Below are 27336 nucleotides of genomic sequence, written 5' to 3'. Positions count from 1 at the left end.
GTCACCCGCTCACTGGTGTGACAAGCGTCCTGGCACCCCCGGAGCTGGGCACCCTGCGAGCCTCGCTCAGCCGTGCAGCTCGCCCCAGCAGAGGGCTTATGGCCCCCCAGGCTCTGGGCTGCACCCCCCCCCACCTCGGGCTGCTCCTTGGAAGTGTCTCTTGTTCCCAAAACATTCTCCTGAGGTCGCTGACCACCTCCTGCTGCCCAGCAGAGGCCCCTGGGCACACTTCTGCCTCAGGCTGCTGCCTCCTGGCCCCTCTGGGCCTCCTCCCCGGGGCCAGCTGTGCCTCTGCCTGTCCCCGCTCTCCCTTCTCTTCTGTGTCCAGGTCCCTCTGCTGAGGAGCCCAGAGACTCAGGGCGGGAGCCGATGTCCTGGCCGTTAGAGCCTCTGGGAAAACTAGGCCCCCAGGGGCACATCGCCCAGAGGACAGCAGCCCGGCTCAGCCAGGGCGCCACCCAACACCTGCCGGGGCTCAGGCATGACCACCAACCTCCTCAGACTGTGGCAACCGTCACAGGCCACCTCTGGGTGGGCGGAAGGGAGAGATCCAGGGTCAGGCCTGGCTGGCACCAGGTGCCTTGGGAGTGCAGGACACTGTGACCTTCTGGAAACGTCTAGAAAGAGGCCCCTGGGGCCTCCCTCGGGGCTGGGGGTCCAGGTCATGGTTGGGCTGGAGCCCTGGATGAGAGGCCGTGGTTCCGTGAGGCCCTCTGAGGAGGACGGGCTGGCCCTGAGTGGCCGCCAGCCTTTGGTGGGTAGCAGGTGGCGGGAGGCCGGGTACCTACGTTTTCCCTGAAGATGAAGGCCAGGACCGCCGCCGAGAGCTCCGCCAGGAAGATGATCAGGATGAACAGGAAGAACTGCAGGGACAGGGGGCGGGCTCTGAGACCTCAGCACGGGCCGGAGGGGACAGAGTGGCCGCTCAGTGAGGCCCTGCCGGTCGGCTGTGTAACTGACCTGGTACGCTAAACACGTAAGACAGCAACGGCACTGTCACAAATTAGACAGTTGTCTTAAAGACACCAATGGCCCATCTTTAGAATCAACAAAGTTGTAATAAAAATGTGAAAAAATAAATAATGCAAATGGTGCCCCTTAGGAAGGTCCCTTTGTGCAGTGCACGAGCTGAACAACCCTACCCAGGTAGGAGGCTGCTGCGGAGACCTATTCAGGCTCCCTCCAGGTGGAGTGTCCAAGCGTGGGAACACCGACCCTGGGGGATCCCAGGCTGGTTTTCCCCACCGTCACCCCAGGCACCTTTCCCTGCCCCCCACCTCTGGTTCCTGTGGACGGTAAGCAGGTCTCCTGGATCTTCAGCGGAAGGAAAAAGCAAGATCCGAGGCCAGGTGTTGTGAATATCAGAATCTGAACCCCAGGGCCGGGAGCTGGATATATAACTGCTCGGCTCCCCAAATTTCCGGCTGTTTCCCAGGTTAGCCTGGGTGCCTCTGGTTTTAAGGCCCTGGAGGAGGGGCTGCCTCTGCCAGGAAAGCCCCGCCCTCCTTGCCTGCCACTCCAGGGCAAGCCCCGCCCTCCCCAGGGGAGAAGCCTTTCTCCGCGAGGTCGGCAGGGGGCGCACTTCCTGCCCTGGACTGCCCCGCGCCGCAGTGCCCAGGGAAGGCGCCCGGCCGGCCCGCGGCTGTCAGGCGGATGAGTGAGTCCAGGAGTGAACGGCCCTTGCCTCTTGCTGCCTCTCAGATCCTGGTCCTCCTGGGCACTGTTGTGGGCTGAGGGCTACTGGCGCAAGAAAGGAAGGGCCTGCCTTCGGTCCTCGCCAGGACTGGAGCCTTGGCGCTTACAATGGCCATTGTCGCCCCACCAGGAAACCCTCATGCAGGATTTAATCCCTGATGTGCCCGAGACTGGCTCTTGCACACTGTCACCGACACCGCGGTGGCACCCCAAGCCCTCAGCATAGCATGCGCTGGACATCCTGGATGGACAGAGGCAAGGGGTCCTGGGCTCAGGTCAGGACATCACAGGTGTCTGTCCCAGTCTGTGTGACTGGGGACAGTCATTCAAACCTCTTTGAGTCTCAGTCTTCTCATCCATAAAGTGGGCTGATCACCCCACTTCCTGGGGCTGGGGCCGGGTAAAGACATAGGGACAGTACAGGTGTTGTGTGTCATGAAAGCCAGGTGACTGTGACAGTGCCGGAGGGCTGCCCCAGTGCTGGAGGGGAACGACTGGTCCAGTGGGTGAGCTCGGGACATCTGAGCAGCTTTCCTCGTCGACTGGCTCTCTGCTGGGTGCGTCCTGCTCCTCTGCTCTGTTGAGGTGGCAGCTCAGGGATGGCCCCACAGGTCCAAGGGTGACCCCGCTCCATCAGCCATGTGGCCTGCCTGGCACCTCAGGTGACCCCACAGTGCTCCTGCACTCCCTGAAAGTTGGGGCCATGGAGGGCTAATTTCAAGTAGCAGAGCTCCCTAACCAGAGGGCCTCCTGGGCTGGGGCAGGTGCAGTACCATTCTGTGGCCACCACAACTCCTCTGAGTGTGGACAGCTCTTGGGTCGAGTGGCCACCGAGTGCAGGTCCCCTGCCTCTACAGCCCTCCTCCCTGTGACAGTGATGGAGGCGCCTGGCCAGGGTCCTGGCACTTGCATTAGGCTGGTGAAGGATGGTCATCCGGCTCTGAATCGTGCCGCCTCTGCACGGGCCCCTCCGCCCTCTGTCCGCTTCTGGCTGTTGGCAGGTCCCGGGGCTGGAAAAGGGCTGGCAAAGGTGTCCATGCTCCGTGACGCTCCCAGCGGTGGCCGACGGAGCTCTAAGTCACCGAGGAGGCGGGTCGCACGTCCTGCGCACGCCCTGCGCTCCTCCCTCAGCCCGGTGCGCGCGATGCCTTCGCTGAGCTTGGACCAGATGATCCCGGCCAAGTGCTGTGCGCCCAGACCCTCAGGACCCAGCGGGCGCTGGGACTCTTGCTGGGAAGGGGAGGGAACTCCGCGCTCTGGCGGGCACCTCCGGAAAACAGCAGTTGCGGCCACCGACGGAGCATGCGCTATCCAGGCACCGGCGCCCGCGTGGAGCATCGCATCATCCCGGGAGGCAGGGCTCTTAGCAGCAGCACCCCCATTTTACTGATGGTGGTGTGGCTCTGAGAGAAGCAGTCCTTTGCCCAGGCTGGTACAGCTGGTAAGTGGTACAACGGGGACTTCAACTGCCTCTTCACGGCCCGTCATCTTGGAAGCCATATGAACATCCAGGTCTTAAAACTTGCACATAGTCTTCAGGGCCTCTTCCAGGCAGACAGCCTCTCTTCATTTCCGATTTACCAAGCGCCTACTCACACAAGGAGCAGAGCTAAGGCCCACATTTTCTCAGGCGATCACAAACTAAAGATGGGAAGGAGGTGTGCTTATCCCCATGTTGCATATGAGGAATCTGAGAGAGGTTAAGTAATCAGCCCCAGGACACACAGCCAAGCTCAGGTTCTTTCTCACACCTAGGATGGTGTCTCCTCTCTGTACTTTCTTCCCAGGGCTATTATTGGGCACCTCCCGGGTCAGGCACTGAGCTGGGCATTGGCAAACAAAATTTTCAAGGCAGACACATTCCCCAGCCTTGTGGGATCTGCACTGAGCTGCAGCCTCAGGAGAGGAAATGATCTGGCCACTGTGGACCAGGGGGGCAGCTCCCAGGGAAAGGGGGCAGACCTCCCTCCCACTGCTCCCGTGGGGGGCAGGGTCGGCATACGGTAGAGGGTGACATGAGTGTGGGCATGGGTCACACGGGGGGATGGGCAGGGCTACTCTGATCACATCAGTGACAACGTCACTTCCGCTGGCTCCTGTCCAGCATGGAAGAACTTCCTCCACTTCCCACGGCCCGGCCACCAGGAATCTGGGGATCCCTGACCTCCTCCCCTGAGCTCATCTGCCTGGAGCTCCTCTGACCTATCCCATTGGCCTGAGCACCCAGGGGCCCCGATCCCTGAACACCAGGCTCACAACACTTTGCTTAGGATGGGGAGGGGCAGCAACGACTTTGCCCACAGAAACGGCCATTTTCCCTACTCTCAAGCATCTCTGAGCTTCTCACCGTCTGCCTACGGGCGACGTCTGCTTTAGTCCTCATTTCTAATAAATATTTACCAGACTTACATGCTTCACGTACAATCCAGCTCATTTATCTTTTAAATACGCTCATCTCTTCTTTCAACTGTTCTCTTTTCCGATTTAGCATGTTTTTATTAAAATATATTGTTTACCATAGGATCTTTAAATAAATGGGCTGAAAAGAATCTTCGAGCTAGTCCAAGGCAGGCAACTTGGAGAAAGGGATAGCACACGGCTTCCATGACAGGGGCCAAGGTCCTGTGGCACACAGCTGTGAGGCTTCTCCACCAGCGTGCTGGGACGACGCCTGTGCAGAAGCCGGCTGTATGAGGTCTGCTCATTAGGCTGACTGTTCCCAGGCCCTGTGGGGGCTCAGCCGGGCACACAGGCTGCTCAGCTGCCTGCTGCAGACCTTTGAGCCAGGGTCCTGAAGTGATAGCCCCTTCCAGGCCAGCCGGGCCCCCCTGGCAGGTTAAGGAGGAAATCAAAGGCTTCTAGAAGACCCCAGAAGCTTCCAGGGGTGAAGACGCGTGCCCCTCTTCAGGTTGGGAGAGAGAAGCAGTTCTTATTTTTTAGGTCATGAACCTTCTTGAAAACCTTCCAGAAGATGCAGAGCCTCCCCCAGGAGCGTGCACACCACAGGCCTGCGCAGGTACACGCAGCACACGCAGGCACACACACACACACACACACACGTGTGAACACGCACAACACTGCACACACACACACAGGCCCTGACCACACTGCCTGGTTTCAGGGGAACTTTGCACCACCCGGGTCAGTTCCCGGCTGCGCATGCCCTGTCAGGGACAGAGGCCTGGTCCTGGTGTCCCCTCCTCTGACCCACCCTGGCCAGCTGATGTGCGCTGGGCCTGGTGGGGGCGGAGGAGAGGGAGTTCCAGAGAGGGACAGGAGAGGCTGAGGAGCTGGAGGGACAGGGGAGGTAGGGCTGGACAGGAGTGGGTGGCAAAGACCTGCCCTCTCGGAGCATGACAGTGGCAGGTCCTGTCCCATCCCCGAGTCTCAGTCTCTCCCTGGGCACCAGCAGAGGGGACACGGTGCAGCCGGAAGGTTTGCAGGGAGCATTTAGCTTAATGGTGGCAGTGGCAGGGCCTGATGGCAGCGGAGAGCCCGCTGGCTTCGTGTCCCAGTCCGTGAACAGCGGGCAGCCCCGGGGGCCGAGGTGCGGGGAGGTAAGTGCCCAGGAGACCCGGATCTTTCTGCAGCCCCCGGGGACCCCGCGGCCAGCTTCTCGGGCTCCCTCTGACGCGGCCGGGAACTTCCTGCAGGGGGCGCTCGCGGACTTTCTTTCTTTTTTAATCTCAAATGAACAGTTTGCTGTGTTTACAGGTCGATGACCAATGGACCCCAAAGCTCCCGTCACCCAGGTCACAGCTGGTGCCACTTCCTCTCTGGGATGTGGAGCATCCCCCTGTGCCGTGAGTGTGGGCTGCAGCGCGTATTCTGGCCTCCTGGTTTGATGGCTCCCCATCCGTCACCCGCTGCCCACAAGAGCAGCCACAGTGGCCACACGCATACCCCAAGCAGGGACCTGCAGCAGGGCAGGGCTCAGCCTGAGGCTGTCCTAGTCCCCGGGACAGTGAATTTCCTAGTGGAGGGAAGACATGACCCAAAGGCCAGGAAGGTGAGCAGAGACGCAAAGCACAAGTGTAAGGAGGTCAGGAGGACCAGAGGAACCACGTCCACCCCTGTCCCCTGTGGCCCCAGCCTCCAGCTGGGCAAGACACTGAGGCTCAGAGAGGGTAAGGAGGCAGACTGGAGTCACACAGCCTGGGAGCAGGCACGCTCTCAAACCTAGGCTTGCCGACTGCCTGGCACATCCTCATGGGCTTGTCTGCCTTCAATCCCGGCCAGCAAGGAGGGGATGCTGCCCCCAGCCCCCACGCATCCTCAGCCCCAAGTGAGCTGCACAACCATCATAGGACAGGACTATTTAACAAATAGTCAGAACCCTCCAGAAACTCTGCCATCTATTCTCGGCTTGGGTTATCTGAAAGGTGAAGGAGTCCTCCATAGCTAGGTACTAAGGAGCTATGTATTAGAATCTTTGAAAGAAAATAAAGAGAAACGTCATGAGCCGGGCGCAGGGACTTGTGCCTGTAATCCCAGCTGCTCGGGAGGCTGAGGCAGGAGGATCACAAGTTGAAAGCCAGCCTCAGCAACTTAGTGAGGTTCTGAGCAACTTAGCAAGACCCTGTCTCAAACTAAGATACATATATATATATATATATATATATATATATATTTTTTTTTTTTTTTTTAAAAAGGGCAGGGGTATGGCTCGGTGGTTAAGCACCTCTGGGTTTCATCCCTAGTACCCGAGAGAGAGAGAGAGAGAGAGAGAGAGAGAGAGAGAGAGAGAGAAACATCCTGGATGATGTGGACGTTCTCCTGGCCCCAGAGGCCAAGGCCACTCTCCAACTGGGGCCGTGTACCCAAACTGCAGGCATGGGCCTGGCACAAACAGCAGGCTCCGGGAGCCAGGACCGCAAAAGTGAGGGGCACAGGTGAGGGCCACCCTGTTCCCGGACAGTCCCCCAGGCACCTGGAGCATGGACACGGTGGGTGTGTGCTGGTCAGGGGCCCTGGCTTGGCTCCTTGGGAGAAGCCCCAAGAGGCACGGGGGGAGGCACCTGGCCAGCACAGGACCCCTGGCCTGAGATCTCACTCCTGAACCCGCTGCCACCAACTCCCTGGGGGACTCTGAACCCTCTGCCACCAACTCCCTGGGGGACTCTGGGCCAGTCACGGGACATCAGATACACAGTGAGAGAGGCTGGAGGTGCCCATGGCGCTGGTCCCGGGAGTGAGAAGGACTTGGTTTCCAGGTGGCCTGGAGCCCACCTCCGGCCCCAGAGCACCCACGGTGACATGTGGCGAAAGGTTACTCACAAACAGCAGCAGACACTTGTTCTCGCGGACGGCCCCACAGCAGCCCAGGAAGCCGAGGAGGAAGAGCAGGCCGCCCATGGCCAGCAGGACGTAGGCCCCGGTGAAGAGCAGGGGGTTGGCCGCCACCACCTCCCGGAAGCCGGTGGGGTCCACCATGACCCAGATGCCCACGCCCAGCAGGCAGGTGCCTCCCAGCTGCCCGGGGAGGAAGGAGGGTGGGTCAGGCAGGTCCCCGGGGCCAGGCCCCGGGCAGAGGCTGGGAGTACTCAGGGAGCTGGCAGGGGACAACGCGCGTCCTGGAGCTCAGAGGCTGTCCCCTCCCATGCAGAGCCCCTAGGCTGGCTGCGGAGGATCTAGACTTTGCTTTATTTTCCAAACTCCCGCTGCAGTGGGCCAGCAGGAGGTGAGGAGGGCCCACAGCTGTCAGGGTAGCTCCCCGGGAGGCGAGAGAGGAGGGTGTCCAGGCCAGCCTGGGAAACTGGGACCTGCTGCCTCAGAAGAGAACACAGTGCAGGCCTGGGGTGCGGCCAGGTCGAGCTGGCCGAGCCTGCGTGAGCCCCAGCTTCAATCCCTAACGCCACAAAGACAGATGAAGATACTGAGGTTCAGAGAGGCGAGGTGTGTTTCAAATCACACAGCTGGCAGGGGCAGCGCTGGAATGGAAGGTGGGTGCTGGTCCCAGGTCCCAGAGAGATTTCTAAGCACATCAGGTGGCTGCGGGGTCCCTCCAGCTCTGCTGTGCGGGCTCTGCTCCAGGGGGCTCCTGCTCTGGCCCCTGACCAAGCCCCCTCCCCCTCCCCCGCTCCCCACAGGGCCAGGTCCCAAGGCTGTGGCCAGGCCTGAGCTCCCCCACCTCCCGCCCCATCCAGGGTCCATCCTGTCCCAGGGACCCGCCCGTATGACAGTTCAAAGCAGGAGCAGTTGTGACACCCCACAGAGACCCAGGAGACCCAGACTTACGAATATGAAGAAGTTGAAAACAAACATTAAGTACTTCATGCAGCTCAGACAGTCGCCTTCCATGGTGGGTGGACCTGCAAAACAAGGGACCTCAGTCCTGGGTCCCCACCCGGAAGGGCCCGTGGCCAGCCTCATCCTGCAGTGTGGAGGAAGGAGATGGTAACAGTTCTCTTCCTGGGGACAGTGATTTGCCCGGGGGACCTGGAGTTAGGAGTGAGGATGTAGGAGCCAGCCTGCCTGGGTATGAGCTCTCTACCATTTGTGTGCTGTGTGACCTTGGGCAAATGACCCCACCTCTCTGAGCCTCGCTCTCTCCAACTTTAAAGTGGTGATTGAGAACAGCACCTTCCCGCTGTCCCTGGCGAAGGTTAAGGGCAACACCTGTGCTCAGTGGGCAGGGCTCCACAGAGCTGCTTCCTGTCATTTCCTTAGTGTGGCTGTGCCTGTGCTTGCTAGGTCAGAGCACTCCAGATCAGAGCCCCAAGGCACCTGCTAGGGCCCAGGCAGGACCAGAGCCCAGGCCTAACCAGCGTCCCCCATGCCATGCGCCCTCCATCCACGGGCCTGACCCGGCCATTTCTTGGCTTTGCTGCAGGGAAAGGAGGTGCCAGGCTGTGCCTGGGCCACCATGTCCTCAGCTTCTCCTGACGCATCCTGGGAGGGGATGGGGCTGTGCCCTCCTGGGACACTGTGGGAAGGGTGTGTGGTGGGGCTGCAGCGGCCAGCACTGGAGACTGCACAGCCAGCGGGGCTCCCTCGGGGCCTCCTCTCTGCCACGCCCTCTCTTGGGCCAGGCTGGACCCCTGGTCACTCCGGATGCCCCAGCTGCCCACCCCTCTCCAGACCCTTTGGCAGAGCCCAGAGCCACCCAGAACTGGGGCTGCAGGAGGACGGCCCCTCCCTCTGCTCCAGAGCCTGCCCTGGGGGGGGGGGGCGGGGCGCTGAGCCCAGCACACCAGGTTCCAACCCGGCTCCTCCCCTTTTAACCTCTGTTTCTCAGCCTCTGGGGCCCTCGGTCTCCTCATCTGTCACAGTGGGCAGTTTTGCTCAACCACACCGGGCGTGTTGTGAGGGTTGAGAAGTCCCATCCAGGCCCCCCACCACAGCTGGCACAGCGTGGACAGCCCTCACAATGACCACACCTGACGCTGCCTTCCTGGGTTCCTGCTTCCCACCAGATGAGGAGACCAGGACCATGGCTGGCACCAGAGGCTGGGATGGGCTGACCCCTCTGTCCCCTTGGCTGGGGGTTGACTTCAACCCACATGTATGCAGAGACCCGTGCTCTTGGAACTGGAGGCCAGCCCCACGGAAGTGACTGTCTTTAATCTTTTCACAAGAGACAGGAGGCACCTGATCACAGGAGGACCCCGAGGCTCAGGGAGGCCAAGTGCACTGCCCAGCATCACAGAGATGTCCTGTGGCCACCTCCAGATCCTGTGCCCCACCTGGACCAGGAGCAGATACTTAGGCAGAGAGCAGGGTATAAGGAGCACTGGACAGGGAGTCTGGAGCCCGGGCTCATGTTCTGTAAGTCTCTGCTGTGTGCCCTTGGGCAAAGCACTTTCTCTCTCTGGTCTCAGAGTATTCTATTTAAAATAGCAGACCAGGAATTTGGTAAGGAGTCTGTCTCTTGTAACACTCTCTGATTTGGACAAAGCAGGCTTAGGAGGCCAGAAGGCTCTGCGGAAGGGCGAGGCTGAGACACGTGTAGTGGAGGCTGGCTCTGGGTCCTTCCTCTCTGCCTGCTGAGGGACCCCACTGCGGGGGCTCTGACTGCTTAGCAATTAGGGCCAAAATAAACACAGTGGCTTGTGAACAGCCCCCTGTGTTCCATACGACCACGTCCGCTGCGGGTTCCAGCCAGTGCGCCAGGTTTGCAGAGGACGGGCCCCAGAGGAACCTGTCTGCTGGGCAGAGCCTCCGACCACCTCGAGGTGACCAGGTGGGAAACACAGGACAGGAGGGAGAGGGCGGGGACAGGAGGCAGAGCCCTGTGCCCACCTCGGGCAGGCCTGGCGCTGGGAAGGAGGGCGCGGATGCCCAGCCTGAATCCCAGCTCTGCCAGGGTGCGCCCCGGGCACGCTCCTAACTGCAAGCAACCGAGTTCCCTTCTCTGTGAAAGTAGGATCAAAATCGAACCTTCCTCCTGATTCATGGGAAACGCTGACCCAGGGAGCAGCACATGGCAGCTAATAAGGTTGACAGCCACCAGCAGCGGGCGCTCCGCGGGCAGGCGGGTCTGACTGTGCGCCCAGGACAGGCGCAGCCTCCTGAACCCTCGAGGGAAATAGCCAACGCCCTCCGTTCTTCAGCTGAGGGAATCAGGGCTCAGGGAGGTGGTTCCCTTGTCTCAGGTCACACAGCGCGGTGCCACAGCCAGAATTCAAATCCGGGTCTGTCTTAATCTGAAGCTGGGGCTCTCCGTCGCCCTTGGCAGGGGAAGCCAATTCTTGTCCCTTCAGCCATCGTTTTCCAAAGCTCAGACCTCCCTACACCTCCTGTGCCATGTTACGTCCCACCGTCCAGAGGGAAGGGTCTTCTGGGCCACCGTCTGTGGCCGGGCCAGCTGCACCTCTCTAAGGGGCTTCTGACGTTGGGGACACACTCACCGCCCATTGGCCAGACTGGCATGACAGACACGTGCGCGCTCCAATCCCTGTCGGGACCTGGCTGCTGGCCCCACCCACTCACCTCCAGCTGTGGCCAGCGGGCCCCCTCGGCCACCTCTAAGGAGCAGGAGGGAACTGGAGGTGGGACAGGAAGTCTAGGGACTTTGTTGATCCTCAAAAAAGATGTTCAAAAGGCACTTGGGAGGGAGCCGGGGCCCTCTGCGGAGGGAAGGCCACGGGGCCCACGGAGGGCATCAGGGTGGCGGGGGCTGGGGGGGTCGCTGGACCCGGTCACCTCCCCCCTCAAGGCTGGACCAACCACAGAGGCGCTGGGCCCAGCCTTCAGGTGGCCAGGCCTCCAGGCCCCTCCTCCAAGGCAGCAGAGGGGCCGTTTTGAGGAAGGAGAAGAATGGCCTTCAGTGGTTCTCGAGCTGGGTTCCCCGAGGTACCAATATGCGGAGTTACTTCAACACTCCCTCACAGCTCGGAGATCCGGCCTCCCCTCAGGTCAGCACGCGGGCTGGGGTCCTGGTGTTGGAGCAATGACGCCCACCCCAGGTGGGGACCCTCTGTCTCAGGTTGCTCACAAGATGTGCCCCATGCGGTCTGTGTGACTTCCAAGTACAAACATTGACCTCAGACTTGACAAATGACTCCCAAATGACTCTCGTCCGCCCTGTCCAGGTAACCTGCCCTGCTCCCACCTGCTGCTCAGGTCACCTGTCCCAGGGATCGCCCCTCCACACCCGGAGCCAGAAGGTTGTCAACTGATGCGTCCTGGGCTCCACCTGCCCTCCCCCTTCAGCCCACCTGTCTCTCGGAGCCTTCCTGGGCCCAGTCACCTGCCGGGAGGAGAAGGTAAGGGGAAGAGGCAGGGAACAAAGGCAGCCCAGGACACCTCGCTTCTGGGGATACCAGGATACAGCTGTGGCCCCTTCCCCCCCGTGGGAGAAGTCCGTGTCCCCCTTTGTAAATAAACCCTGCTTTATCTGCCTGCCGCGGCCTCGGCGAGCTTCTCTAATGCTCAGACTTCAACAGGTGAGGGAGCAGGACTCGTTACTGGTGACCAGTTGTCAAACTCACCTCCCTGCAGGCACCCGGAGAGCTTGGGAGATGGTCCAGGTGTCCCCAGCTCACCTGGCCTGCCCAGGTGTGCAGGACTGGGCCCTGCCGCGTCAAGCACCCCACGCCTATCCCAGCAGCCCCTCACCCGGCCACAGAGTGCCCCGTGCTGACAGATGCCTGTTCCGTAGCACAGCGTGACCCCAGTTGCACTCGGCTGGTGGCTGGTGTCGTGCACAACAAACCAGGTGCTCCAGACTTAGGGCACCTCACACCTCACTAAGGGTCAGTGCCAGCTTAGAATTCCACCCCAGACAACTTATGTCACTAAGCACATCAAGGAAAGACATTCTCGGTCATGAAAAGATTGGGAAGTACCCGCCCAACCCAACAGCCTCCTTCCGGAAACGCAGAAACAGGCTGAGACAGGAAGGGGGCTCGACCAAGGCAGGAAACCAGCTGGCCAGAGAGCTGAGCCTGGGGCCAGCCAGTGCCCGGTGGAGAGGCCACCTCCTCTGTGTGCTGTTTCCTTGAGTGACATGCCTCCGCCTCCTGTGCTCCCTAAACACAGGTTTGACCCCTGTCTTACTCCCAGTGCCTACGGCTGCTCCAGGCACATAGTAGACTCTCAGTTAATCCAGCTGATCCACTGAGTGAGTGAGTGAGCATATAGCGGGGAAGAGAAAGCAGAGGCGGAAAACAGTGGGACCAGCAATCAGAGAAATGGTCCAAAAGAGCAAGAGGGAGAAGAGGCAGAGGAGACAGGGACTGACGGAAGGGGACAGGCAGAGGGGCAGGTGCAGGCGACAGGGCACAGGTGCACAGAGAAAGGAGACGCGACTGCTGATTTGTCACCTGGCAGTGCTTCGGGTGTCAGCAGGACGGAGGCTCCTGGTCAGAGGGGCCGCTGTGCGTTTCTTTGATCCACCAACTTGTCCTGGAAGAGAAAATGCGCACTTACTGCAGGAAGTCTGCAGGGGGCAGCGGGGGAAGGAGCCGTCCGTGAGCCTCCCTGCTCCCCGTGCTCCTCTGCAGAGGAGCCTCTTGCTGAGCTGGGCTGGTTGGCACTCATGAGAAGCTCTGGGCACCCGGGGGACCTCCAGGGGGAGCTCTGTACCCGCTGCCCAGGCCATAGCTCAGTGCCCTGGGGAGCGGCGTGGAGACCCATGCCTTCCTTCCTGCGGTCCTCCCCCGGGACTCCTGGATGCTGACCTGACGGCATCCGTGAACTGGGAGGACGTGACAGGTTTGGGTGGCTCCACACCTGGATGCCACCTGGGCATCCTCAGTGTCCTCTCAGCAGGGAGAATGCCAAAGCCCCTCCCCAGAAACCCAGACTCCCAGGAGGGAGAACCTGGTGCTGGACAGTGTCCTTAGCTTTGCACAGGGTGTGCCAGGAGGTTCCTCTAGGGGGCCACCTCCCAGCAGTGGGAAGGGGGAGGGTCCCAGAGAAAGTATGGGGCTGGGAGAACTGGGGTTGTGGTTCCTTCCCATGAGCAGGAAAGGGAAGGTGTCTAAGTCTCAAGATGTCTGCTCGGACTCTCCCTAACGAAAGCCCACCTGGGGTCAGTGAGCAGTGAAGGGGGAAAGATTCCTCTCTGGCCCTCCCTAAGTCCACCTCTTCATCCACCCACCCACCCAACCATCCACCCATCTATCAACCTACCCATTCATCTACCCACCCATTCATTCACCCACCCATCCACCTACCCATCCACCTATCAACCCATCCATCCACCTGCTCATCCATCCACGCATCCATCCATACATCCATCTACCCATCCATCCATCTACCCTTCCACCCATCCAACTAATCATACACCCTTCCATCTATCCACCCATCCATCCACCCTTCCATCCATCTACCCTTCCATCCATCCACCCATTCATCCAACTGCCCATCCATCCATCCACCAATCCATCCATCCATCCACCCATCCATCCACCCTTCCACCCATCCACGCATCCATCCGCCTGCCCATCCATCCACGCATCCACTCATCCATCCATCCACCAATCCGTCCAACTATCCACCCATCTATCCACCCATCCATCCACTCATCCATCCATCCACTCTTCCATCCACTCATCCATCCATCCACCCACCCTTCCATCCATCCATCCACTCTTCCATCCACTCATCCATCCATCCATCCATCCATCCACCCACCCATCCATCCACCAATCTATCCATCCACCCATCCATCCACCCATCCACCCATCCATCCATCCACCCATCTACTCATCCATCCACCCATCCATCCATCCACCCATCTATCCATCCATCTATCCATCTACCCATCCATCCATCCATCCACCCATCCATCCACCCATCCATCCATCTACCCACCCTTTTATCCACCCACTCACCCATCCATCCATTCACCCACCCATCCATCCACCCATCCACCCTTCCATCCATCCACCCATCCATCCATACATCTACCCATCCATCCACCCTTCCATCCACCCATCCACCCATCCATCCACCCACCCACCCATCCATCCACCTATCCACCCTTCCATCCATCCACCCATTTTTCCATCCATCTATCCATCCACCAATCCACCCATCCATCCATCCATCCTCCCATCCACCCACCCTTTTATCCACCCACTCACCCATCCATCCATTCACCCACCCATCCATCCACCCATCCACCCTTCCATCCATCCACCCATCCATCCATACATCCACCCATCCATCCACCCTTCCATCCACCCATCCACCCATCCATCCACCCTTCCATCCACCCATCCACCCATCTACCCATCCATCTACCCATTCATCCATCCACCCATCCACCCTTCCATCCATCCACCCATCTATCCATCCACCCATCCAACCATCTACCCACCCTTTTATCCACCCACTCACCCATCCATCCATTCACTCACCCATCCATCCACCCATCCACCCTTCCATCCATCCACCCATCCATCCATACATCCACCCATCCATCCACCCTTCCATCCACCCATCCACCCATCTACCCATCCATCCACCCATCCACCCATCCATCTACCCATTCATCCATCCACCCATCCACCCTTCCATCCATCCACCCATCTATCCATCCACCCATCCAACCATCTACCCACCCTTTTATCCACCCACTCACCCATCCATCCATTCACCCACCCATCCATCCACCCATCCACCCTTCCATCCATCCACCCATCCATCCATACATCCACCCATCCACCCATCCATCCATCCATCCATACATCCACCCATCCACCCATCCATCCACCCATCCACCCATCCATCCACCCATCCACCCATCCTCCCATCTACCCATCCATCCATCTACCCACCCTTTTATCCACCCACTCACCCATCCATCCATCCACCCTTCCATCCATCAACCCATCCATCCACCCATCTATCCATCCATCTATCCATCCACCCATCCATCCACCCTTCCACCCACCCATCCACCCATCCATCTACTCATCCATCCACCCACCATCCACCACCCATCCCATCCCCACCCATCCCCCATCAACCCATCCATCCATCTACCCACCCTTTTATCCACCCACTCACCCATCCATCCATCCACCCTTCGATCCATCCACCCATCCATCTACTCATCCATCCACCATCCACCCATCCACCCATCCTTCCATCCACCCATCCACCCATCCATCCACCCATCCACCCTTCCATCCATCCACCCATCTACCCATCCATCCACCCTTCGATCCATCCACCCATCCACCCATCCTTCCATCCACCCATCCACCCTTCCATCCACCCACCCACCCATCCATCCTTCCACCCATCCATCCATCCACCCATCCATCTACCAATCTATCCATCCATCTATCCATCCACCCATCCGTCCACCCATCCTTCCATCCACCCATCCATCTACACATCCATCCACCCATCCACCCATCCATCCACCCATCCACCCTTCCATCCATCCACCCATCTATCCATCCACCCATCCATCCACCATCCACCCATCCATCCACCCATCCTCCCATCAACCCATCCATCCATCTACCCACCCTTTTATCCACCCACTCACCCATCCATCCATCCACCCTTCCATCCATCCACCCATCCATCTACTCATCCATCCACCATCCACCCATCCATCCACCCATCCACCCATCCACCCATCCATCCACCCATCCACCCTTCCATCCATCCACCCATCTACCCATCCATCCACCCTTCGATCCATCCACCCATCCACCCATCCTTCCATCCACCCACCCACCCATCCATCCATTCACTCACCCATCCATCCACCCATCCACCCTTCCATCCATCCACCCATCCATCCATACATCCACCCATCCATCCACCCTTCCATCCACCCATCCACCCATCCATCCACCCTTCCATCCACCCATCCACCCATCTACCCATCCATCCACCCATCCACCCATCCATCTACCCATTCATCCATCCACCCATCCACCCTTCCATCCATCCACCCATCTATCCATCCACCCATCCAACCATCTACCCACCCTTTTATCCACCCACTCACCCATCCATCCATTCACCCACCCATCCATCCACCCATCCACCCTTCCATCCATCCACCCATCCATCCATACATCCACCCATCCACCCATCCATCCATCCATCCATACATCCACCCATCCACCCATCCATCCACCCATCCACCCATCCATCCACCCATCCACCCATCCTCCCATCTACCCATCCATCCATCCACCCATCTACCCACCCTTTTATCCACCCACTCACCCATCCATCCATCCACCCTTCCATCCATCCACCCATCCATCCACCCATCTATCCATCCACCCATCCACCCATCCATCCACCCACCCATCCACCCATCCATCTACTCATCCATCCACCATCCACCCATCCATCCACCCATCCACCCATCCACCCATCCATCCACCCATCCTCCCATCAACCCATCCATCCATCTACCCACCCTTTTATCCACCCACTCACCCATCCATCCATCCACCCTTCGATCCATCCACCCATCCATCTACTCATCCATCCACCATCCACCCATCCATCCACCCATCCACCCATCCACCCATCCATCCACCCATCCACCCTTCCATCCATCCACCCATCTACCCATCCATCCACCCTTCGATCCATCCACCCATCCACCCATCCTTCCATCCACCCATCCACCCTTCCATCCACCCACCCACCCATCCATCCTTCCACCCATCCATCCATCCATCCACCAATCCATCTACCAATCTATCCATCCATCTATCCATCCACCCATCCGTCCACCCATCCTTCCATCCACCCATCCATCTACACATCCATCCACCCATCCACCCATCCATCCACCCATCCACCCTTCCATCCATCCACCCATCTATCCATCCACCCATCCATCCACCATCCACCCATCCATCCACCCATCCTCCCATCCACCCATCCATCCATCTACCCACCCTTCCATCCACCCATCCACCCATCCATCCATCCACCCATCCATCCACCCATCCACCCATCCATCCACCCATCCACCCATCCATCCATCCATTCATCCATCCACCCATCCATCTACCCATCCACCCATCCTCCCATCCACCCATCCCTCCATATACCCACCCTTTTATCCACCACTCACCCATCCATCCATGCACCCTTCCATCCACCCACCTATCCATCCACCCATCCACCCATCCACCCATCCATCCACCCTTCCATCTATCCACCCATCCAACCATCCACCCATCCACCCACCCATCCACCCACCCATCCACCCTCCCATCCACCCATCCATCTACCCATCCATCTACCCATCCATCCACCCATCCATCCACCCATCCACCCATCCACCCACCCATCTATCCCCCCATCCCCCCATCCACCCATCCATCCATCTAACCACCCTTTTATCCACCCACTCACCCATCCATCCACACACCCATCCGTCATGCACCCATTTATCCACCCACCTCTCTCCCCACCATCCCCTCAGTAGACATATGCTGCTCCCTCGGGTGCCAAAGCTGTGCAGGGAGTGAGCGCATGCTCACGGTTGGAGTGAGGTTGGAGGATATAGGAAGGGATAGCATTGGGGCTGGGAAAGCCACAGGGGAGCGCTGACTTCACCAGAGTGACTGCACCGAGAGAAGTGGAGGAGGGAACAGCGAAGGGTGAAGGTACATCCCACTCCCACGCTTTTGGTACTGGGGATGGAACCTGGGGGCGCTTTAACACATGCCTATGACCTTTTATTATTATTATTTTCTGACAGGGCCCCACTAAATTGTTGAGGGTCTCACTAAGTTGCTGAGTCTAGCCTCAAACTCATGATCCTCCCACCTCAGCCTCCCATTCACTGGGATACAGGTGAGCAGCACCACACCTGGCCAGGTGAAGCCTTAAGGGAGGTGGGCAGGCAGGAGGAGCGCCTCCCTCCTGAGAGCCCGCGGTGTCCCTGGGAGCTGGTGGCCCCACTTGGTCTGAGTCTACACATGTGGGGACTGCTTGCCCAATGTCTATACATCAGGTTTAGTAACTGTGACAATTCTGCAGTGGGGAACTCTGTCCTAGAGAGAGAAGTGACTTGTCTGACCTCACACAGCTGGGCATCCCCTGGAGAGCGGGGACTTCCTCTGTGGCTCCAAGCAGGGAGTTGGGAAAGCCATCCTGGGGATGAGCCAGGGGCCAGGGGGCCCTGTGTGCTCCCAGCAGGAGGAGCCGGAGAAGAGGCCACGGGACCAGGCAGGACAGGAGTCTGAGCTCACTGGGAGAAATGAAGCCACCTGGCTCCTTTGGAGCTTGGGTTTCCGTGTGCTCAGGAACGGGAGCCTGGGGGTCCGTCCAGGGCTGACCATGCCTGGCCCCAGGGCCCTCGGCGGGGAGAGGGGTCAGGGTTTTCTCCTGCATCTCTTCTTCCCTGTCCCATCTCAGTCCTCTCCCCAATATCGCCCGCCCATGCCCTGCCAGCACCTCAGGCTGCCGTTCCGAGTGTGACGTGGCTCACATCCTCTGACACGGTGGCATGGGTGTCACAGAAGGCCAACTCAGTGACAAGAGGTGCTGGAGCCTGTATGGATGGGGTCCAGCCTTCTCTTCACCGGGCAGCTCCTGCCTCGTCTGTGAAAGAGCCCTGCCCCTCTTTGGAGTTCCAAGTCCCCTGGATGACCCTTGGTTCCTGGCTCCTATTTGTCCTGGAAGAGGACAGCACAGGGGACACCTGCTGCACTCAACCTGTACCTTCTGCAGAACCCAGGACAGCCTGCCTGGCCAGCTCCCTTGGGATCTTGGGAAGTCACTACTCTGCCAGAGATGCTAGGGTCTCCTCTGAAGACCCACGATCGATTTCAAAGCCAAAGGCGGTTGGAAGAATTCGTGGCATCGTGGATCTGGGGACACTTGGAAGATTGTTTGGCAATCATGGGGGCTCACCACCAGCACCGCCGTGTATGGGGAATAAGTGTACCCCAACCACACGAGTGGGGGGTGCCATAGAGAGCTGCGGACCCCAGGCTTGGTTAGGGTGGGTACAATCATCTTCTCCCTAATGTCAGGGTTTTCTAATTTTGTGATAATTGAGTTATTAATAACTGCTGGGCGAGGTGGCGCACGCCTGTCATCCCAGCAGCTCGGGAGGCTGAGATGGGGCATCATGAGTTCAAAGCCAGCCTCAGCAAAAGCCAGGCACTAGGTAACTCAGTGAGATCCTGTCCCTAAATAAAACACAAAATAGGGCTGGGGATCGGGCCCCGTGGTCAAGTGTCCCTGAGTTCAATCCCCAGTACCCCCCCCCCCGGCTAAAAAAAAAGAATTGAGTGTCCACCAGGTCCCAGACCCTGTTGTGCATTTCTTCTGCATCTTATTTAATCCCTTCCCAGGAGGGGATGGGAACCATCACTATCCCATTTTGCAGATGAGGAAATTGAGGCCCAGAGGAGGCGACCACTGGCCTGGTTGATTCTCCTGCTTAGTAAGACATGGCTCTGGTCAGCTAAGCCCCAAACCAGAGCAGCTGACAAGATGGAGTCTGGTGGGGCACAGCAGCTGAAGGGACACCGGAAAGAGACAGCGCCAATCCCCAGCCCCCAGCCCCCAGCCCCCAGCCCTGCATGGTTCTGCTCTGAACCAGGCAGCCGTGCACAGAGCTCAGGAAGCTGCCAGCATCCTCTCCCGGGCCAGCTGGAGGGCCCTGGGGGGTGACCCAGTCCTGCCATCCCTTGACAGATGGGAGCCCCCAAGGCCCAGAGAGGGGCCGAGATGGGGCCGAGGTCACACAGAGCCTCAGGGTTCTCAGCAGGCTCCCGCCTGGGACAGACAGCTTTATTAATCTCGCCCCTCCCAGGGCCCCAGATGGCCGCCCAGCCCATCTGCACCGAGCGGGGCGGGAGGGGCTCTCTGATTAAGAAGAACAGCTCCGTTCATAAATCACTCCTCTTGTTCTCCCTGCCCCCAGCCCCTGGGCACACTTTCTGGAGAGAAAGAGAAATGGCAGGTGGGCGAGGATGACCGAGCGCCGGGGACTGCAGGACGAACCTGGAGAGCCAGAAACGGCCGGTGTGCGCCTGGCCAGCAGAGGGCGCTGCGGCTCAGGCCGGGCTGCGTGGGGTCTCCTGGGGCCGGGCCAGTGGCTCTGCTCCCACCAGACCCACGTGGTGGAGCCAGGCGCCGTCCAGGGTGTTTACCTACGGATCTCACTCGATCCTCCAGAAAGCTCTGCAAAGTTCACACTGTCATTCCCTTCACAGTTGGGAAACCAAGGCTCCAGGGCTAGGAAGGTCCCAGAGCTGGAAAGGCGCTGAGATCTCCCCAGCTCAGCTGGACCCTGAGACCCACGCGGGCTCCTCCATCAGCACCAGGCCCGAGGCTTATAAGAGGGACACTGACCCTGAACGTCGGGTGTCTAGAATGGGGGACTCAACTGCCCACTGGTTGTGCCTGCTGGGTCTCATCCATCCCAAGACAGATGGTCTCCTAAATAAGCAATTGGCCCCAAACCCTGGCAATGGCAGGACAGAGACTTGGACCCAGACAAAGGGGACTAAGATCTAATTAGGCTCCTGAGGGGCAGGTGCCCTGAGGGTTGGATACCAGGAGCAAAGCCAGCTGTGGATGCAATCGGATCCTAAATGACAGTCTCCCTGGTCCCGCGCTCTCACTGAACTGTGAATGTCAGGGGCCACAGGGCAACCTCCGCGTCTGGGAGGCCCCGTCTCTGGTGTGTGGGTTGAGTCAGGCTGGGCGCTCAGAGAACCTTCAAAAAGGAAATGCCTTCTCTGAGTGCTCCCTGCAACTCCTCGTTTCACATGTGGAGTGCTAAGACCCAGAGAGGGATGGGGTCTCGTCCAAAGCCGCACAGCATGGCTAGAACCACGATTTCCTGATACCAAGCTGCTTTTCCCACCAATCCAGGAGCTCCCCACGACTGACACCGTGATTTATGATGACTTCTGAAAGCTCTCGACACACATGACCTCACTGAATCGGCCCAGCCGGTGACATGGACACTCCTGTTTTACAAATGAGGAAATTGAGGCTCATCTGGGACAAAACAGCATCCCTTGCTCCTCCGCCCTGCTGCCCTGCAGAGGCATGGCTCCATGGGCTCCGAGCCGGCTGGCCCCGAGGGTGACCTCACAGTCTGTACCTCCGGTCACCCGTGAACTGGGTCTGGACTTCATCTGCAGAAGCAGCTGGTCCCACGCTCAGGTCGGAGCCCATGCCCCATCTTAGACGCCCGACCTGCACTGGTCTCTGGGCGCCAAGGCTCTGGATCTGCCTGCAGAGACTCTGACCTGGTCATGGGGAGGCAGAATGAGGAGAGTAAAAAGGAAAATGGCCGTGGTCACCTGCCCAGGTGGGAAAGTCACGCTTCCATCTCTTGGTCACGAAGGGCGCTGTTCAATCAGTGGTTAGACCTCGGCCACAGGCAGCGTGGAGTCCTGTGCCCACACGACGGAACAACGCGTCAGAAACAAAGAGGAAAGTGACCCCCATCCTGATAATGGTCAGTAAATGACCCCTCCCCCACCCTGGTGGTGGTCAGCTGCCCGGTCACAACACACCGGACTGAAGGCCCCTCTTAGCTCCGGTCCCTGTGCTGTGGTTCTGACGTGCTGAGTGCCCGGCTGAGGGGCTGGGGCAGCCCCGTCCAGGGCCGCCCTCGCCTGCCTCCCCGAGCCCAGCTTCCCTCTCTCAGTAAATTCAGTCTGTGCCTCACTCCTATATGAGATGACGCCAAGGACCCTCCCAGCTGGGCACGGTGGCTTCTGCTCGTAATCCCAGCTGAGGGAGGCTGAGGGAGGAGGATCGCAACTCCACAGCCAGCCTCATCAATTCAGTGAGGCGCTAAGCACCCCAGACCCTGTCTCTAAATGAAATATGAGAAGGGCTGGGTGTGGCTCAGGGGTCAGGCGCCCTGGGTTCACTCCCCGGCACCACGGAAAAAAATCTGTCGTGAGTCCAGTGGCCACGATGCTCTTTATCAACCCATGGACTCCAGCTCCCGGGGGCTCCCGTCACTGTCACCCTGTCAATCTGCAGCGGTTTGGGGTGCACTAAGCACCTGCTTAGATCAGCCCCTGGGACAGGACCGTGGTTTGTCACTTGTGCTGACTTTCAGCTCAATGTCAGGGAAAGGGACGGTGCAATTTTGTCCCCAAGTTCACGGGTCCCTTCAGTTGTGCGTGAGCTGAGCCTGACCCCGCCCTGAGGTGATGTCCCACGTTACCTGTGGCTCACAGTCCAGTCCACCACCCCTTTCCAACCTCCCCAGACAGCACCATGGTCCCACCTTGTCCTCCGTCCCGGCAGGGGGACAGAATCTGCAGCAGGATTGGCCGATGAGACATAGCAGAGGGAGGGGACCAGGACCCCAGACGTCAGTTAAAGAATCCATGGTCAGAGGGACTCCCTGTGGCCGGCTCCCTGGATGGCAGCCCTCCCAGGTGGGGTGGAGGGGCCAGAGGCCAGGGGGGGGTCGACAGTCCCCTGGGGGCTTGTGAACCCTCAGACCTGTAGGCTGCAGCCGTGGGGTGTGGATTCTGGGGTTCAGGGCGGGGCCCACCAGGGCGGGGGCCACACTGCCAGGCCCGGGGACCCCGAGGGGAGAAGCCCCGAGGTTCACCTGGAAGGGGGGCCCTCAGCAGCCCTTGGCACCTGCTCTGCCATCACACCCAGGACCTGGGTCCTCCCGCACCACCCCAGGTTGGTCACAGCTCCCCTTCCCCATGGTAACCGTCCCCTCCCTCCAAGGCAGCCAACTGCGTGACGATGGCCTGCCACTGGCCTCAGGGACCGCGAGGACCAGCCGCCCAGGCTGAGCCTCCTCTGCCCCCAGGTGCGCGTGGGCCTGTGCAGGGGAAGAGACCTGCTGGGTCCCCGGCCAGCTCTGGGGGCTCTGGGCCTGTCACAGCTGCCAGCCCCAGCCCCGAACCACCTTGAAGGAGCAGGGTCCCCGCGGTGACCAGAGGCGGCCTCATCCCCTGGAAGCACCTAGGACCAGGTGTGGGAGAAGCAGGCCACCCCCAGGGCATCGTCCCCACGGGCCGCAGGCTGCCGTGGGACTTAACCACAGTGGCCCAGAGGCCGCCGCGTCCTGTGGCCAGGGGCTGGCATCCAGAGGGAAGGGCCTTGCCTGAAGGCTCGGGGCAGTCAGGACCTGGATGCCGTGGCCCAGGCCTGCCCTGCTACACCCGGTGGCTCAAACTGAGCCCCAACCTGAGTCCCCTCCAGGCCTGAAGGGGGTCCTGAAGGTGTCCCTTAGGGCAAGTGTCATCACCAAGGTAATCACTGCGCCTGCCCTGTGTGCGCCAGGGACTGTGCCAAGCCCCTGCCCAGAGGAGCATGGGGGGTCCTCCCGAGTCACCCAGCGGTGAACTGAGGCTGGGAGGAGGGAGGAGGCGGCCCGCGCTGCCCAGGTGGTGAGGGAAGCCAGGGTTCTGCCCGGGGCACCCCCGAGAGGTCCAGCAGCTCTGCCTGGCCCAGGGCCGAGCAGGTGGGGAGAGGCAGGACGGGGTTCGAGTCCTGCCCTGTCGCTGACCCTCCAGCCCTGGCCCCTTCCCACAGTTTATCCCCCAGAGCCTGGCGCTCTAAAGAGACCCCTGAAAGGCTTCCTAATCCATCCCCAAACCCACAGGGCCGTTGCCGGGCAACCTGCCCCCCCCCCAGCCCCGATTTGAATATCTAATGGATCCCGGGTATTAAGGGGCCTGGGAACTGCGGAGAGGCCCCGTGGGTCTGGCCGGGCGGGGGCTGGGAGCCGGGGGCCCTGTCAGAGCAGCCACTGCAGCGGGGGTGGGGGTGGGGGTGGCCCGGCTTCCTGGCTCTGTGGTGTCCCTCGGGGTCAGGCGGGTGGGGTGCTGGACCGTGGTGGGGGCTGAACTCCAGGGCTGCGGGCCCCGGGGGTGGGGGGATTTTACTTTCCCAGGTGGACAAGGGTGACCGCTTGGTTTTTTGCCTAGAAGCCCACCCTGGACACCGCTGGGTCCTCACTTGATCTCCTTCGAGCCCCGCGCCACGGCCACGGCCAGGCGGGTTGTCGTTCCCAGTTCACCGCTGACGACACAGGGATCAGAGCGCTCCGGGGACAGACGGGGACCCAAGGCCGCGGCTCCAAAGCCAGGTGATCGACGGCCAGCTCACAGCCGGTACTGCCCACAGACCAGGCGCTGCCCGGGACTTTATAGTGACTGGCGGTATCAGGGGGCATCAGCACCTCCTGTTTACAGATGTGGAAACTGAGGCTGGGGGGTCAAAAGCCAAGGTCAAGAGTCAAGCGGCAGTGGTGAGGGGCTGGCTGGCTTCAGCCTCCGGGGACAGACACTCATGTAAATACACAGACACGGGCACAGAGGCCCCCCAACAGTGGCGCAGGCTCAGACGCGGCACACAGACAAGACACACGCCCATGTGCACATATGGCCGCTGGCCACCTTCCCGCCCCAGTGACCTAAGCCTAATGAGAAAGGGCCAAGGTCCTGTGGTCAGCGCCTCCACCAACATCAAGACTTCCTCGTGGCCAAACTCGTTCCCTGTTTTTTTTGCGGTTTGGGTTTTGAGCCCAGGGCTGCTCCGCCACTGAGCCGCGTCCCAGCTCCGCCTTTACGACCTTTTTGACTCTGAGACAGGGTCTTGCTGAGTGGCTGGGGCTGTCCTAGAAGTTGTGATCCTCCCGCCTCCGCCTCCCACGTTGTTGGGATTCCAGGAGTGCACCCCTGTGCCCGGTGCCTGATGGTAGTCTTAAAAATCTCTGGGAGGGAAACCCCACAGCCCCACTCCCATGTCTCCTCCTGAAGTGGGGAAGTTCTTCCTGGCATCTAGCCAGCTTCTCTCCTGCTCTACTTGCATCACACCACGGCTCTTTGCATCGGGCTCTGCTTCATAGCCTCCAACCCTTCATCTTTAGGCTCTTGCTTGGTCCTCACAGCCGACAGCAAAGCAAATACGATTCATTTGATGGGACGCAGGGCCCAGAGATGTTGAGCAGCTGGCCTGAGCTGGCACAGCGGAGGTAGGGCTGGCGTTGGCCAGCACTGTGCCTTTAATCTTACTGCTGCCTTCATGGTGCCTTCAACTCTCCAGGCTGCTGTCAACGTCCCATCAATGTCACTGCGAGTGCCGTCCTCTGCCAGGGGCTCTCCCCCGTCTGTGCTCACTCGGAGACTTGACGGGGACTTGGCGGGCCTGGCTCTGTGTGGCCTAGGAGAGGCTCTGGGTTGTTCCTGACCCTCCTGCCAAGGCCCCCTTCCTTCCCCTCCTGCTCCAGCTCCGTGGCCGGCGCCCCCGCCCCAGGGCCCAGGAGCTGTCACCAGAGCAGACACAAAGCCCAGGCCCGGCCTCGGCCCGTGGGGTGCACGGCGAGCGTCCATGTGCTTGGCCATAAACACTGCGGACACAGGGTCCTCTCGGGACAACCGCAGCTGACCCTAGTCCCCCGGCCTGAATGAGGGGCGGCCTGTCCTGTGAGAGGACGGCCACAGGCACTTGGCGCTCAGGTTATGGAGGTCAAAGGGCCAGAGGCACCCAGGCCAGGGTGGGGCCCCACTTTCTTCCTCCCCATAGAGGACACGGCAGCTGCTCCTCGGAGTCCTGAAGAGGTGCGTCAGGAGCAGGGCGAGGGCAGGGACAGGGACAGGCAGCGGCCCAAAGGGGAGCGCCACCACCTTCACCCCAGGGAGCCGTGGCCCCCATTCCTGCCCAAACACGGGTGGCCAGGCCAGGAAGGACGCCAGTCATTGTCCAGGAGGGCCAAGTGGCCCACAGCTCCCACGGGGACGTCAGCTTCCTTTTGGCAAAATACCAAGGCAGGCTGCGCGTCTCCGGCACATCCCCGGGACTTTGGAACGTTTGCCCAGACTTTGTGGAGCATTCTTAACGCAAAATGTCAGCTTCTGAGGCTTCGCCTCGGCTCCTAGGGTCGGCTGTTCTGATGAGCAATGCTGAGCTGGGACAATAGCCATCGTCACCGTTGTCCCCGATATGGATGGGGACGGAAATCCCCACTTGCTCATCTCACCTCTGGGGCTGGGCAGGGAGGAAGGACCCAAGAGAAGGGACACGGGCCTGAAGAGGACAGGAGATGTGCTGAACCTCACCTAGAACGGCGGTGACAATTGACGACTTGTCCTGTAAAGGGACAGATGGTGAGTGTTCCAGGCTTCGTAGTCATGCTGCAGTGTCACAGCCCCTCAGCTGGGGCTGGGGCTCAGAGCCCCGGGTGCCGGAAAGCAGCCGTGTGGCTCTGGGACAGGACAGCCTTGTCCCCAAACCACAGGATGTGCCTGCAGGCTGCAGCCTGTGGCCCCCTGGTAGTAAGGACCCTTCTTTCGGACGCCCCCTGGGGCTGGAGGGTGGGGGACCCCTTCCCCTCTTTGTGTGGACAGGAAGGGACAGAGCTGAGATCCAGGGGATCTTCTCCCCCTTGATGGACGGGTGGCCTCAGCGCACTCTGGAATCTCACAGGTCACTGTGAGTGTGCGAGGAGGCTGCAGGCCAGAACAGGACACGCCCTGGAGGAGCAGAGCTGTGGTCCTCATTCATCAGGAAGCACTGGGGCTGCGGCCAGGTTCTCCCTCCCCTCTGGACACTTAGTCCCCCCGCCCGCCCCCCAACACACACGCACAGACTCTGGCCATTTCCTGGCACGGAGGCCTGTACCTATAAACGCCTCAGCCCTGCCCTGGGACTGTGACCCCCAGAGGGAGGTGACCACCTTTAATTTAGAGGCTCTGCATGTGGGCGTCGCTGGGCAAAGCCACCGGCTCAGGTGGCCTCAGGACTGCGGGAGCCTCTTGCTGGGAGGAGGAGGAAGGGGAGGTGTTTCATTTCCCCTGCCCGTTAGTTAATTAAGGAAGAGGAAGACCCCAGGTTCCAGGGACAGGCGGGGCTTTCCAGGGACCACATGGACGTGGGTTCCCGTGGGGGCGGGGAGCCGGGCGGGAGAGGCCTGAGCACAGGCTGGCCTGGCCTGGCCGGGCCCCACCCCTGGGCCCTGTGTATGTGACCCTGGGCTACTTCGAGAGTGAGCCCCCACAAGGTGGCTCAGGGCCAACGGCAGCTCTGACTACTTACGCAGAGCTGGGCCGTGTCCACCCAAGGCCGGGGTCCACTGTGGTTAGCGCGACAGTTTGGAAGGTGACCCTGAGTCTTGCTGAGGTCCTTTCCCCACCGAGCGCCTCCTCTGGGCGCATCGTTCTGAATAGCGGACGTTACTGGAGAAGAGAGTCTCAGGAACAGGCCTCCTGGCCTCCTCGGGTCAACGTGCCAATGAGG

The 27336-nt window shown here is 60.1% G+C and overlaps 1 protein-coding gene across 5 annotated transcripts in view; it reads right to left on the bottom strand.

The window, feature by feature from the left end:
- The window catches only part of Tspan18 (tetraspanin 18), a 151158-nt gene that overhangs the window by 7311 nt on the left and 116511 nt on the right, over window positions 1–27336 (bottom strand). For 4 of the 5 annotated variants that reach the window (XM_058583476.1, XM_046456461.2, XM_046456479.2 and 1 more), the window contains 4 exons: window positions 12462–12543; window positions 7933–8006; window positions 6973–7167; window positions 789–863 (listed from right to left, as the gene is read on the bottom strand). In XM_058583476.1, the coding sequence (XP_058439459.1) occupies window positions 789–863; window positions 6973–7167; window positions 7933–7995 (333 nt within the window). In that variant the 5' untranslated portion in view covers window positions 7996–8006; window positions 12462–12543. Of the gene's footprint in view, window positions 1–788; window positions 864–6972; window positions 7168–7932; window positions 8007–12461; window positions 12544–21413; window positions 21507–27336 lie in introns of all 5 variants that reach the window. The other variant, XM_046456484.2, reaches the window with a different exon arrangement.

Source organism: Marmota monax, unplaced genomic scaffold (genome assembly GCF_021218885.2).
Source record: "Marmota monax isolate L192 unplaced genomic scaffold, Marmota_monax_Labrador192_F-V1.1 WCK01_AAM20220418_F8-fsc00047, whole genome shotgun sequence".
In the NCBI taxonomy this organism is placed as follows: domain Eukaryota; kingdom Metazoa; phylum Chordata; class Mammalia; order Rodentia; family Sciuridae; genus Marmota; species Marmota monax.
This window is presented reverse-complemented; position numbering and strand designations above follow the sequence as displayed.